This window comes from Gorilla gorilla, chromosome 23 (assembly GCF_029281585.2).
Source record: "Gorilla gorilla gorilla isolate KB3781 chromosome 23, NHGRI_mGorGor1-v2.1_pri, whole genome shotgun sequence".
NCBI lineage: Eukaryota > Metazoa > Chordata > Mammalia > Primates > Hominidae > Gorilla > Gorilla gorilla.
Genome location: NC_086018.1, coordinates 34,695,778 through 34,709,904, shown reverse-complemented (window position 1 = coordinate 34,709,904; position 14,127 = coordinate 34,695,778). Strand labels below are relative to the sequence as shown.

Here is a 14,127-nt window from a genome sequence, read left to right as displayed (position 1 = left end):
CTGTGTTTATTCAGGCCCTGTTCTGTGCCAAACCATGTGCAAGATACAAAGGGCACAATGACAACCACAATGGACAAGGACCCCATCGTTCAGAACTTGAGGCTTCTTAGGAAAGATGATGAAACAGCATTTGCAGGACAGGAGGTGAGGACCCAGGGAAGAGGGTGCAGGAACCTAGCTAGGACAGCAAGTCTAGCCCAGTCTGTGGGCCAGGGATCCACCCCTGGGTACCTGTGGAAGCCCCCCGATGTCCCTCTGCATGGCAGTGGGTTCTGAATTCCAAGCAGGCCCATGGAATGAGTTGGCATGTTAGCACATAGTAGGTTACTTGTCTCAGATAAGACTACCCATAAACATACCAGATAGCCCAACTGATACCAACAGAGGGACTCGGGCACCCACAGGTTGTTGAAAAGGAAGCTATTTTAGGAAAAGAGGAACCTGACAATCCGCAAAACCCATCAGGGGCCAGGAGATGGGGTCCTTGTCTACCCATTACAGTGTGTTCCTAATCAGACCTGTTTTCAGAATATGGTGTTGGGCCACAGCTTATAGATGTTCAGAACCCTTGGTGATTTTGACCTCCTCTGTAAGGAGCCAGGTCAACCACATTTATGGAATTGGTGGTGCACTTGGCAGCACAGACAAAGCACTCATTATGAAAACCTAGCAGGAGAAACCCCCATTCAATCCCCATGACAAAAGCAGCCCCATGACTCCGCCATCACACCCATTTTACAGATGAGCAAAAAGTCAGAGAGAGGTACAATAACCTGTCCCAAGCTTGGGATAATGGGGCAGAGCCAACATTTCTCGAGCCTTTGGACACAGGAGCAGCCTGTTGGTCCTCTCACCTACTGCTGTTTGGGTCTGTACCTCAATATGACACCAGCACCTCCTTCACTTGCACCAGACGCCTAAAAAGAAACTCCACCAGGCTCAGAACCCTTTGCTATTGAGCCAGCTTCAGACGTGACTAATGATTCTTTAAGCCTGCAGGGTTGGGAAGACCTGTTCCTTAAAAGGCAGGACAGCAGGCTGTTGGACTGCTGTTCAACTAGGGCAAGGGGAAAGGTCATCTCCTCTATGAAGCCCTCCCTGCCATGTCCCTGTGACCCACCCCATGGACCTCCTTGATCACACTGCATTCAGTCATTGGTTCCTGCCGGTAACTGACTTAGTTTTATCTTTGTGTCCACTGCACAGAGCTTAGCACATAGTAGGCACTAAGTTAGATTGAAGGCACCCCCTGACCAGGCCCCGCCTCCCTTTCCAGCTGATCTCTGCCAGTTCCCTCCTAGCACTTTGGAGAAATAGAATTACCTGTAGCTCCCACAAATGCACCATGCACTTACCACAATTACAATTAAACTATCAATCAATTGTGTAGTCAATTACATAGTGGCTGCCTTCTGGGAATGTATGTTCCTAATGTTCCGAGAGGCAGGGAGTACGCCAGTCCTGTTCACTGATGTTAGGTGCTCAACAAACTTATGGGACTTTTTAATTAAAAAAAAAAAAAAGTTTTTTTTAAGAGATGAGGTCTTGCTCTGTGGTCGAGACTGAAGTGCGGTGGCACGCTTATAGTTCACTGCAGCCTCAAACTCCTGGGCTCAGGTGATCCTTCTGCCTCAGCCTCCCCAGTAGTTGGGACTACAGGTGTTAGCCACATCTGGCTAATTTTTTAATTTTTTTTGTAGAGATGGGGTCTCACTGTTTTCCAGGCTAGTATCCAATTTCTGGCCCCAAGCAATCCTCCTGCCTCGGCCTCCCAAAGCTCTGGGATTATGGATGTGAGCCACTGCACTTGGCACTAACTTTTGTTGAATAACTATTTCATGCCCCATATAGGTTGGGTCTACTATTCCCTTTGCCTAGAAAACCTTTCCCTGGCCTTCTCTGCCTCTAAGTCTTCCACTTATCCTTCAAGACCCAGAGCAGCTCTCCCAGCTCCTGGAAGCCCTTCCTGAATACCCAGGTGGCGTTGTCTGTCCACTACAGGGTGTGTTCCCTAGCATGCCTCCCTCCGCCCTCTCCCCATCCTGTTGCCCACATTATATTGAGCCCTGCATGCAGGTCTCTCTCCACTTGAGAGTGACTACTTCTGAGCAGGACTACGTCTGTTTCTTTCTTTCTTTCTTTTTGTATTTTATTCAAAACACATAACACGCAGTAGGAGCTCAACATGTAGCTAATATTTATTTAGGGCTTACTATGGAGTAGGCGTGGGAAGTACTTTTTCTACATTATTTTATTTAATTATCAGAACAGCACCTCAAGGCAGGTGATGCTGCCCGCATTTTCCAGACAGGGCCAGTGAGACCTCAGGCTGTTGTCACTTGAGGCCACAATGCTGGCCTGCATCAGACTGGACCCCGACCCCCAGGATCCACTCCCCAGCCTGCATGGCTGTCCCCAGCAATCCTGGGGACACCTCCTCCTTGATCTGCTGAAATCCACATGGAAACAAGTCCCCTCCGTTTCTTCCCTTTTCACCTCTCCAGGTTCCACTCTGCCCAGGGACCTCTGAAGCCACCCATTGTCTTCTCCTAAAGACCCCATTGTCCTCCCTGTGCAGAGTTCCAGGCCAGCCCTCCCGGGATACTCCAACCAGGCCATTCCCTTCCCTTCCTCCTCTTCCTGCTTTGCTTCCACTTCTCACCCTGCTGACCCAGGGGTTTTCCCATTCAATCCACATGTATCTGCCACATCGGGCCACATATATTTACTGTGTGCCAGACACCACGTGCAAGGCAGGGAAGCAGTAACATAGCCAGGCCCCATCCTTGCACTATAAATAAGAAAATAAAAATCTATGGGAGATGAGGGCTGCTGCTAAGGGCTAAGGATAAAACTTCAGCAGATAAAGAATTTGCAATGATGGGGAGTGAGACAGGCTTCATTGGGTGGTCAGTTGGGCCTCTCAGAACAGACACCTGTGGGAAAGAGGGCATGAGCCCAGTGCCAAGAGATGCGTGGCCCAGGCAGAGAAACGGTGATGTCAAGGCCCTGAGTGGGCAAGGGACCGGGATCCAGGGACAGAGGGAGGCTGGTTTGGCTGGAGGGAGGAAGGCAGGAGAGTGGGGCTGTGAGGGGGCTAAGCCTGGTCACCAGGCCATGCAGGGCCATTCTGTGTCCCCTCTCAACCTTGCTTGCCCAAGTAGGTTGCGTGCATCTCACTGTCTCCATCGCTATTGGATGGCCGCTCCTTTAAAAATCGCTGGAAATGGCCCTGCTTCCTGCCCTGGCCTCTCTCACAATCTTTTTTTTTTTTTTTTTTTTTGAGACAGAGCCTCACTCTGTTACCCAGGCTGGAGTGCAGTGGCGCAATCTTAGCTCACTGCAACCTCCACCACCCGGCTTCAAGTGATTCCCCTGCCTCAGCCTCCCAAGTAGCTGGGATTACAGGCATGCACCATCATGCTGGGCTAATTTTTGTATTTTTAGTAGAGATCGTGTTTCATCATGTTGGCCAGGTTGGTCTCAAACTCCTGACCTCAAGTGATCTGCCGGCCTCGGCCTCCCAAAGTGCTGGGATTACAGGTGTGAGCCACCACACCCGGCCAGCTCATATTCTTCTTCTTGCTATTCCTCTGCATCTTTATGTGCACATTTTTTATTTCATTTTTTCTAATCTGTAACTTTGTGATTAATTTGCTATCTGAATTTTCTTTGCTGTAGTTTAGTTTTGGGGGAAATCTCATACCAGCCCGGGGGTGGTGGGTTGAAAGGCTAGCGTGCTTGGTGGCTCAGGACTCTCTTGGGGGTGACAGTCCTGTCCTGGGTGGGAAAGTGACTTCTCTGTGGGGATTCTTGTTCTGGACATGGCTATACCCAGGGTTTCTGCTTTCTGTTCTTACCAGGCTCAGAGCTAACCACTCCCCTTCAACACATCCCACTTTCTAAGCTTGGTCAGCCCTGCTCTGCCCACCACCCCAGCCTCCTTTGGCATCAGACCCTGGGGCTCCCTGAGGTTTTCTGGGCAGTTCCCAGATGTAAGGAGTAAAACCTACCATCTTATTACATCTCCTTCCCTCCCAGCCCCAGGGCCAACAGCCCCATCTAGACCTTTCTGCAGTGGGTGCTCCAGCATGGGGCTGAGCAACTCTGAGGCCCGAGAGAGAAGAGCAGGCCCTGGGGGAGAAGCGAGGGTGGCACCAGGCCAGTGTCACCTCCCCAAGTCTGACCCTCACTATGCCTCACTCCTGCACACACCCCATCATCAAATCAAGGTACCCTCATTTCCCCAAGTTCCACTCAGCCACCAACATTCAGGGGCTTCTAGAGACCTGCTCCTCCTATCTTCCAAATACGTAAATAGGGTTTCCCTTGCTTAATCCTAACAACCATAACCTTATTCATACATTCAAAAAATATTCCTTGAGCATTTATGCTGTTCCAGGCACTTTCTAGGCACTGGGGATACTGCAATGAACAAGATAGATATCATCTGATGTCCTGGGGGAGGTGGGTGGGCAGGAAGAGATTTCAGATGATAAACAAGAGAATGTGAGGCTGTGATCATGAAAGCAAAGCAGGCCAGTGTCATCCAGAGTGACCAGCACTGCTGCCCTGGAGGTGATATGGAAGCTAAGACCTGAACAAACATTCCTGCAGGGGAGGCAGCAAGAGCAAAGGGCCTACGAGAAGAACAAACTAGGTCCCTATTTACAAGTGAGGAAGAGTTGAGGCTCAGAGGGGTTAAATTGCTGCCTAAGGTCATGAAGCATAAGCTGCAGAGAGCTGAGATTCAAACCGAGGGCCTTCTGATGGCACAGCCTGTTCTCTTCCCAGTTTGCTTATGGCAGGACGAGGGCCCCCAGGACAGCAATGCCGATGGATGGTCCCTAACCCCAGGCACAGCAGTCTCTCTGGATTGGGCCCCAGCTTTCCTGTCCACCCCCATCAGTCACACCAACCTCCTTGAAGTCCCTCGTGCGGCTTCATGCCTCTTTGCACTTGTATGTGTGATTGCTATGCTTGGAATGCCCTCCTCTGTTCCTTCACCAGTTGTGATCTTTTCTCCTGGTCTTTGAGGGTCAGCTTATCCCCAAAGCCTTCTGAGACACTGCAAGACAGAAATGAATGCTTCCTGCCCTGGACTTCCACAGCCCATGCCTTCATTATGTTCATTTATTCATCAAGTAAGCATTGCAGACCTACTACGTACTAGCTCTGTAGCCCTAGAGAGCAGAGCAGGCTTGCTTAGCTGTGGGAACCGACAGCTGTGAGAACTGATGCGCCAGACGAGTTCAGACACAAAACAGCAACTCAAAACATGGAAGTGCCACAAGAGGATGAACACAGGGACTGTGGGCACACGCAGTGGGGAATGCCAGACACCCACCCCTCTCCCAGGCTGGTTGGCATGCCCTGGGTCAGCTATGTACTTTCCAATCCTCCCTGATTATGATATTTTCATCCCATCTTCATCCCTTGTACCTCAGCACAGGGCCTGACACAGAGAAGACATGCATTTGAAATTTTATAGCAAGAAAGATATTCATTTTGATTGAACACCTACTGTGTGCTAGGCTGTGTTCCAAGTGTTGGAAATACAATGTGAACAGCCCAAATCTCTTCTTTCATGAGTTCTTTACATTGCTAATTAATTAATTCACTTGCCAAGAAGATACAGGCTGGGAGCAGGGAGTGAAGAGGTAATAGAACGTAGCAAAACTAGATACATGGCCAAAGCAGAATTTCTGGCTTTCCTCACCTTCCTGCATCATCCCCCGCCCCACATACACACCCCAACCTGCTCCTGCCTCACAGTTGCCCATCTTAGTAATGGACACCAGTAGTCATCAATTTCTTCCCAAATACCCCGATTACCTTCAGTTTTCCCCATCCCATTGCCATTGTGCTGGTCCAAGCCACCATCACTTCTTGCTTAGAGCTCAGCAGCAATTGCCTTCCTGTCTCCCACTGTCTTCCTGCCTCCAGGGTTGGTTCTCTCCTTCCATATCCCACCAGCTTCTTCCAGGTTGTTGCTCATCCTCCAACCTCCCCTCCATGGTCTCCAGGTGCTTGGCCTAACACATTTCCTATCATTGTCTTAGGATCGGCCATGCTTAGTATTTTTCCCCCAAAACTGGCCAATCATCTTATTCACACTTCTGAACCTTTGCACAAACTACTCTCCCAGCCTGAAATGTTCCTCTTCTCAGCTTCCCTTGCACCCTCTAACCACCCCCAGCTTGGCCTAGGTACCTCTTTCTCATTCCTATATGTCAGTTTAAATATCCTGTCCTCAGGGAAGATGTCCTTCAGCCCCTAAGGTTGAGTTTGGTCTCCCTGCCCCATGGCCTCACAATATCCTTTGTATTATTTTCTTTACTTCGATGTGGTCATTCTTCATCTGTATACTCCTCCTGCTTGTCTGTAGATTCTTGGAGGCAGGGACTACGTTTGTCCTGCTCACCATCACTAGGAATTAGCATGGTATGTCACACACAGTGGGTGCTCAATTCTTTGAATGAATAAACTCTGGACCTGTAGAAAGTAGAATTTGAAGCAGTGCAAAGTGTTCAAATATCTGCTGTTACATTTACTTGAAATATGACCTTGCAACTTGATAGATGACCTCTCTGAGCCTCTGTTTACTCTCCCTATAGGAAAAGTTATTAATATGCATTTGCAGGATTGCTGGGGAGTTATGTGTGAGAATCTGTGTGAAAATGCCTGGCTCCTAGGAGTTACTCCACAAATGCCTGGCAAATCTGTGGATGAGGAGTAAATAGCCTCAGTGCAATACCATTACTCAGAAAGCTCATATCTTGGGTCAAGACACAGCAGTTAAGACAGAGGCTCTCAAGCCAAGCTGCTGGACTAGACTCCCAGCTCTGCCACTTACTGTCTGGGGAACCTTATGCCAAATACTTAAACCATTATGTGCCTCAGTTTTCCTCATCTGTAAAATGGGAATAATGATGGCACCTACCTCATAGGATCATCGTGGGATTTAGCTTAGGTCAGCTCCTGGCACATAGCAAATGCCCATCAAATGTTAGCTTTGCACATGCTATTAACATGTAACACTGACAATCACACCATAATGCTCGTATCTGTGGTCCTCCTAGACAGATGAAGAGACAAATTTCAGAGAGGTTAAATGACTGTCCAAGGTCAAATGTGAGGAAATGGCAACCTTGTGCTTCAAGGCCAGGTCTGCTGCACTGAAATCCCAAGTTATTTTCACTACATCAAAGAAGCAGCTCAAAATAGGTCTGTGGCATTTCAGCTAATTTCCTCTAAGCCCTTCCCAAGTAACCAAATGCAGGCATACAAAGCTGCTCCCCTAAGAGCATCCATTTAGCAGCTACTAAGTACTAAGTATGCCTGGTGTGTCCCAACCATCCAACAGGGCTTGTATCAAGCCAGCTCTTCCCAGGTAGCCTTGCCTGGTGAGCAGAAGGGACCTAAGGAGAAGAACTAGGTTGGGAAGGGGAGGGGTGTGGTACAGGAACCATATAGAAAAAGAGGCTGGAGGCCGGGCACGGTGGCTCACGCCTGTAATCCCAGCCCATTTTGGGAGTCCAAGGAGGGCTGACTGAGGTCAGGACTGAGGTCAGGACTTTGCACCTGAGGTCAGGACTTCAAGACCAGCCTAGCCAACATGGTGAAATCCTGGCTGTACTAAAAATTCCAAAAATTGGCTGGGCAAGGTGGCAGGCACCTGTAATCCCAGTCACTCGGGAGGCTGAGACAGGAGAATCACTTGAACCCAGGAGGCGGAGGGTGTGGGTGAGCCAAGATCATGCCACTGCACTCCAGCCTGGGTGATACAGGGAGACCCCATGAGGAAGAAGAGGAAGAAGAAGAAGAAGAAGAAGGAGGAGGAGGAGGAGGAGGAGGAGGAAGAGGAGAGGAGGAGGAGGAGGAGAGGAGGAGGAGGAGGAGGAGAGGAGGAGGAGGAGAAGGAGGAGGAGGCCAATTTGGATGTAAAAGAGGGGAGGAGAAATGAGAGAAAACCCACACTTACTGAGTGCATACTATGTGTCAGGCACTTCACGTCTACAATTTAATCCTTACTGTGATCACTCCAGCCATTGTTCATCAAGTATCTACTATATATAAAGCTATACACCAGGTCCCAAAGATATAACAGTGAACAAGACACAGCTGTTGACCTCAAAGAGCTTTCAAATAAGTGAAAGAGACAACACATACATAATTATGTGCTATACGTGTGACGGTGGAGGTCTGAATAGGATAGGTGGCTTGGCAGTAGCTGGGAGGAACTTCAGAAAGGAACAGGTAGGTGCTAAAGTGCCCATTTAACATATGGTAAGACTGAGGCTCTAGGAACCTAACTTGTTTGGAGCTATGCCATTACCGAGTAGCAGAGTCAAGCTACTCTGCTACTCTGTCTCCAGTAGTCTCTGCACTGTCCATGCTGGCAGCCTAAAAGCTGTTGCTTTCCTCCCCCACCTCTTTCCCTTTTCTTAATGATCATCTGGCCAGAAGATTAATCGAATGCTGCTAAAGCTGCAGCCGTTGTCAGTGGCTAAGACGTTAGCAAATTCTGTGGACAAACAGAAGCTTCTGAGCCTCTGTTACTGATTTCTTTTGAGCAAAACCTTCAGGGGTTGGTCTGAAAGGGGGAGGGAGATGAGAAGAATGGCTCTATCTGCAGTCTAAAGGGATTTTTGGACAGGTCAAAGACAACCAAGGTGACAGCAATAAGTGAGGGCAAGTCTCTTTGGCTCATGTGACTACCCCCAACCTTCTCTCCACTCCCCCCAAAAGACTTAGCCTATCTCAGAGGAGGACTTGGTGCCTGCCCCTCACCTTTGCTTCAAGGACAGAAGAAAATCAGCCACCTGAGCCACTGGCTGAACTTGCTAGGTTCCGTGCTATATGGGATCAGCAGATTAGCCCTCTCCATTCCTGTACCCATCCCCATCTTCACAGGACAAGAAACCAAAGTGGAGAAGTCTTCAGCCTGCAAATATAGCTCTTGCTGTACCCCAAAGGTACCTTAGCAGAGGTTGAGGAAATCTTGGTTCTGTTCTCCAGACACCAGGACCCTCTCCCAGATACCAGAAGCACAGCAATTGCCCCTCATGGGAGCCTTTCCCTTCTAAGAAAAGAACAGAGTGGGAGAAAGGAAGTTTTGTGCTGGGCAAAGAAACAGGTAGTTTTTCTATGTCAAAAAAAATACACTGGTCATACCTGCAGACCAACTCTGAGCTGAGCGAAGGAAGTTAGGCAATGGACTTTACACCAAAGAAAGACTGTTTTTAATTCACTCATCTTTTATATACCTCTGATAATCACCAGACCACTGAGAAAGATGTCAAGCAAATAATCTCAAGAAAAAAAGTAGAGGGAGAGAGAAGAAAGTACTGAATAATTGAATTATGGGATTGAAACCTCTCAACTCCCCCTGCCTCAATTGACTCATCATACTCACATCCTCTCCAGGGTCCCCCCCCACCCCCGCAACACACACACACACACAAAATATCAAAAACATGAACCCATCTCATGCCTCATGTGCTCTTACTCACTTAACTATAAAAGTGATCAGAGAAAAAAATGTAATCCGTAGCAGCAGGAATTAATGTGCTTCTTTCTACCAGAGGTCACGTTAAGGAAAAGTTGCACGTAAGAGAAATGAAAGGTGACACTGTAATTAACCCACAAACAATGATTCTTCTGAGAAAGAGGGGAGGGTTTCGGTGTTCCAGTGTTCATGGAAGGAAGATTTTTTATCTCTTCCCAACCAGTTTACGAATGACATAGGATACTTAGAAGGATTCACATTTCACCCACTTCCCCTGAGAACATGTTTATCCTTGCAATGAAAATCATTGCCCAAGCCCCAGCTACGAGTCGCCCTTTTGCACCCTTTTCCACGAATAATCTTTCCAAAATGTCTGCTTGTAGAAGCAAGATTTGGAATTTCACGGAAAACTACAGAGAGACACAGAGCAATGCACACCCCCTGGTAAGCCAGAGAGAGACAAAGAGAGGAGAGAGGAAAACCGAAAGAAGATACATCTAACGGACCAACAAAATAAAACAAATCCCCAGCAAAGCAAAGTGAAAACAATGATTTAAAAAACACATAAAGACGTGTTTGTAATTACCCGTCCAGGTTACATGTTCGCCGCTTCCAGGCAGAGAAACGGCTGGTTGAAGTTTTGTGCCCGTCTGACTGTGATGGGAGGGTTGTATTTGAAGCTCTGGGCACGTAGAGATGGAATGAGAAGGAGGCTGAGCTGGAAGAAACACCAAGGGGGGAGGGAAGAGGGGGAGAGAGAGAGAGAGAGAGAGAGAGAGAGAGAGAGAGAGAGAGAGAGAGAGAGAGAGAGAGAGAGAGAGAGAGAGAGAGAGAGAGAGAGAGAGAGAGAGAGGGAGGGAGAGGGAGAGAGCTATCTCTAGCTACGCCTTCCTCTAAGCTCCGGGAGCCCAGGAGAGCGCTCATTTTAGGATTTGGGAGAGGGGTAAAAAGAGGAAAGGCGGCCCCCGCTCTGCGCTGGCCTTGCTGCCCCGGGGAGGGAGGACTCTGGCCCGCGCCCCCCTCCTGGCGGGCGGCCCTGGGAGCCGGGGAGCGCGCGGAGCGGGCGGCGCAGGGAGCTGTCCGGTTCAGCACCACCCGTAATGCAGTAGGTGGGAGCGCCTCCGCGGGGGCCCAGCCGGTAGCGAGTGGGGGGCAGGCGCGCGGCCCACCCTGCAGCAAGACGCCGGCTCCCTCGTTTCCAGGAGCTTTGCAGATAGGGGGAGGGAAACCCGCCTCGATTCTCCAGGAGAAACCCCCTCTCTCCCCCACTTCGCCAACACTACCCCCGCCACCAACAACAATAACCGCCGCCGCTGCTCGTCCTGCTGCCGCCGCCGCCGCCGCGCCTGCCCGCCCTGCCGCCGCCGCCGCCGCCGCCGCTGCCCGGGCAAAACCATGGAAAGCGAGACCCCCGCACCTGTGCAGCTGAGCTCAAGGGCTTACAGAATACTGGGAAGTCTGGTCTGAAACGAAAGCGCCGAGACCCCCCAAGGAAGAGAACTGGCGAAGCAAAGGATTTTCATGGCGCAGGCCGCAGAGCCGAGAACGAAGACCGAAGGTTGCATCTCGGCTCTCACAGTCTCTAACTGTCTAGGTCCCGACCATGAGAAATGGTGTTGAGAATTCGGCTGTTCCCTGGTTCACTGTGGAAGCCATCTCCAAATTAACTATCACATATGGAAACTGGAGACCAGAATTTTAGAAAAAGAGATTAAGGCATCTCACTTGGGGGGGTGGGGGGTGTCTTTTTATTTTTTTTCCTTTTTTTTAAAAAAAAAAAACACTGCAACTGGAACAGTTTCTGATCTCAAAAGGCAAGCCTCTTCCCGTGTGATCTTTATAATTTACACTCTTTTCCGTGAGCTTTCTTACCTCCCTTTTTTTATAACTCTCCATATTCTCTATTCATACATATATCCATTATATTAGTAGTGGAATAATTTTTATTTTTATTTATTTATTTTTTTGGCTTTAGTACTTGCACCCTCACACACACTCTCCCGAGAACCAGAAGTCGGTTGGGTGTTTATATAATGAAGAATTATGGGGCTGTTTGATCGAGGTGTTCAAATGCTTTTAACCACCGTTGGTGCTTTCGCTGCCTTCAGCCTGATGACCATAGCTGTGGGAACCGACTATTGGCTCTACTCCAGAGGGGTTTGCAAGACCAAAAGTGTCAGTGAGAATGAAACCAGCAAAAAGAACGAGGAAGTTATGACCCATTCCGGATTATGGAGAACCTGCTGCCTAGAAGGTACTTGACTTCCCATCTCCTCCCCCCTCTCCACCCCACCCCTCCCCTTTCACTCCCCCCTCCCCACCCTCCTCCAAATAAGTCCCCTTACATTCCACCATTTTCTTAGTTCACTCCTTCCACCACCAATCAAGGTTGGTTGGGTTAGTTTCAGAGGAAAGAAAATCAATAAGCAAAACCCATACTCTACTCCCTCGCCTCCGCCACCCCCTCTTCCCCTCAAACATCCTCATTGGAATAATCTATGACATGGTGAAAGCGACAAGAGATTGTCTCTAAAAGTCAAAGGTGTTCTGCCTGCTTTGGAGTCATTAGGATTTACCATCCGATTTAGCATTGCCATCTATGAGAGGGTAAAATAATTGCTTCTGTGTATGCTGTTTCTCTTTTCGCAATGAAGAATTCAAAAATGCTCTTCCCTTTTCCCTCCTCTTCTCCTTACTCCCCAAAAGTCCTAGACGCACCACCATCTGCAAATCTCCTTATTTAAAAAAGAATATGTTGTTTCTAAGAATCCTTATTTGGTAAATCCTAATTATTCCAGGATCTCAAGCTGAGTTCAAGAGCATTTCGTAATGTCTATGAGCCACACATATCACTCGAGGTGGCTGGCTGCATGTGTGTATTTGTGTATTTTAACGTTTACAAAGTCTAAAAATACATACGTCTCTCACAGGAAACAAGCCTAAGTTCTAATAAACAGCAATTCACTTGCGGGTTAGGCTTCCACAGAGTGACATGTCTGTCAGCCAGAAGCTAGTAGAGTCAGCATTGCAGCCGGCTTGAGAATCAGACATTGTGCAGGCAGGCAGGGAGGGAGGGAGGCGAGGGCATGGGGAGGTTGAGGGGGGAGTGGGGGTGTCAGCTGTTTGCCTTGATCTTGCGGAGTGTTGAGGCATGTGTGTCTGTGCTGTGGGCACAGGAGCCGCCACGGTGTAAAGGCTGGGGGATCACGCTATGGATGAAGGCATGTACTTCTGGGACACATTAATAAGCACAGAAAAAAAAACTCCTGTGGGTCATCCAACCTGCATTTGGCAACAGACTTTAGTATGAGGGACTGCATTTGAATGGCTATATATGTCTGTGTGTGCAAGCTACAGCCACCCATAGATAGACGTGCACAGAGAGATACATATGCTTCCATGTGGGGGAAAAAAAGAGGCTTATGTGTTTTGCTTCTGTTATGAACCAATACTGGGGGCCGTTTGAGGCAGCGTCGGGAAGCAAGGACTGCAGGATTGTTTGTTAAGCTCGACATGGGATGGTGATGCAGGGAGTTGAGACCAGGAGATGGGGGAGAAGAGAGGGAAATGGATGGGTGAGAGAGAAACTGATGTGGCCCCAGGGTCTAACCCAAACTGAGCAAAAGCCACACTTTCGGAAATGATTGCATCTGGGAAAGAGCACAAATCCCATGCCCCCCTCCCAATATTCTTGGTGCAAACGGTTGAGTGATGGCTGAACATGTTTTGAATAGCTAAGTGACTTCATTGAGCGATGGTCTATTTGACGCATACTGCATTTGGTGCCCTTTCTCAATCCAAACCGCTGTCTTTAACATATTCTGCAGAGGAGCTCTATGCTGAATACTATATGCTCTTCCCCAGCCAGAGAATCAATATCAAGAAATTAATAGGGACTGTTTTAAACACACGCACACACACACCCCCTCCTTAAAAAAATGAAAAGCCTTTCATACAGCTAGTCATTAACAGTGGAAAGACTTCCATTTAATTAAACATTTATGACAGACTTTTATTCCAAAAGAGAAGGAAAGCAAAGTGAATGAGGACCGCTTTAGGGAAATGATCATAGTGGCAATTTGCTTTCCTTGGATTTTAGTTAGATGGATGGAGGGAGATAGGTAGCCAAGAGACTAGAGGAGAGACAAGACATTGTTTTACCATAAATACACCCAGAAATGGGTGGGTTGGCATAAATATACTTTTCTAAATCTGTGTTTTATTTCCAAATTCTTAATATTGTGATCTTTTAAACATTGTGTAATTCCCAGAAGGCAAACAGACTAGAGGTAGCTTTGTATCACTCGTGCATTAAAAAGGCTTAAGTATTTTGATTAAAATTCCATCTGTTTGATGTCCACACCCCCAAATGTGCTGCCCACCCCCTTTAACTTTCTCTCCAAGCTGCACACTCCCTCTCTCCCTGAATCGTCTGTAAAGGGTTAGAATTGCAGCACTTCCCAAGGATTGTGTGATGCGCACAGGCACTGTGGGTTGGGCCACTCTCCCCAGCGGGGCCTCGCTACCCCCGGGCAGTACTGTGGGGCCCTGCCAGGCTTTCCTCAGGGATGATACTCGCTTTCCACTTGTAGCCATGGCCAGGGCAGGAAGGGCTG

General features: G+C 48.5%; 2 protein-coding genes across 2 annotated transcripts in view; one reads left to right on the top strand and one right to left on the bottom strand.

The window, feature by feature from the left end:
- LOC129529433 (uncharacterized) overlaps positions 1–11,407 on the bottom strand; it is a 49,702-nt gene extending 38,295 nt beyond the window's left edge. Inside the window, exons 1-2 of the mRNA XM_063704711.1 lie at positions 11,384–11,407; positions 10,098–10,936 (exon numbers count right to left, since the gene is read on the bottom strand). Of these exons, the coding sequence (XP_063560781.1) occupies positions 10,098–10,936; positions 11,384–11,407 (863 nt within the window). The remainder of the gene's footprint in view (positions 1–10,097; positions 10,937–11,383) is intronic.
- Positions 10,931–14,127, top strand: part of CACNG2 (calcium voltage-gated channel auxiliary subunit gamma 2) — a 142,286-nt gene continuing 139,089 nt past the window's right edge. The window contains exon 1 of the mRNA XM_031005639.3: positions 10,931–11,765. Coding sequence (XP_030861499.1) covers positions 11,555–11,765 — 211 coding nt within the window. The 5' untranslated portion in view covers positions 10,931–11,554. The remainder of the gene's footprint in view (positions 11,766–14,127) is intronic.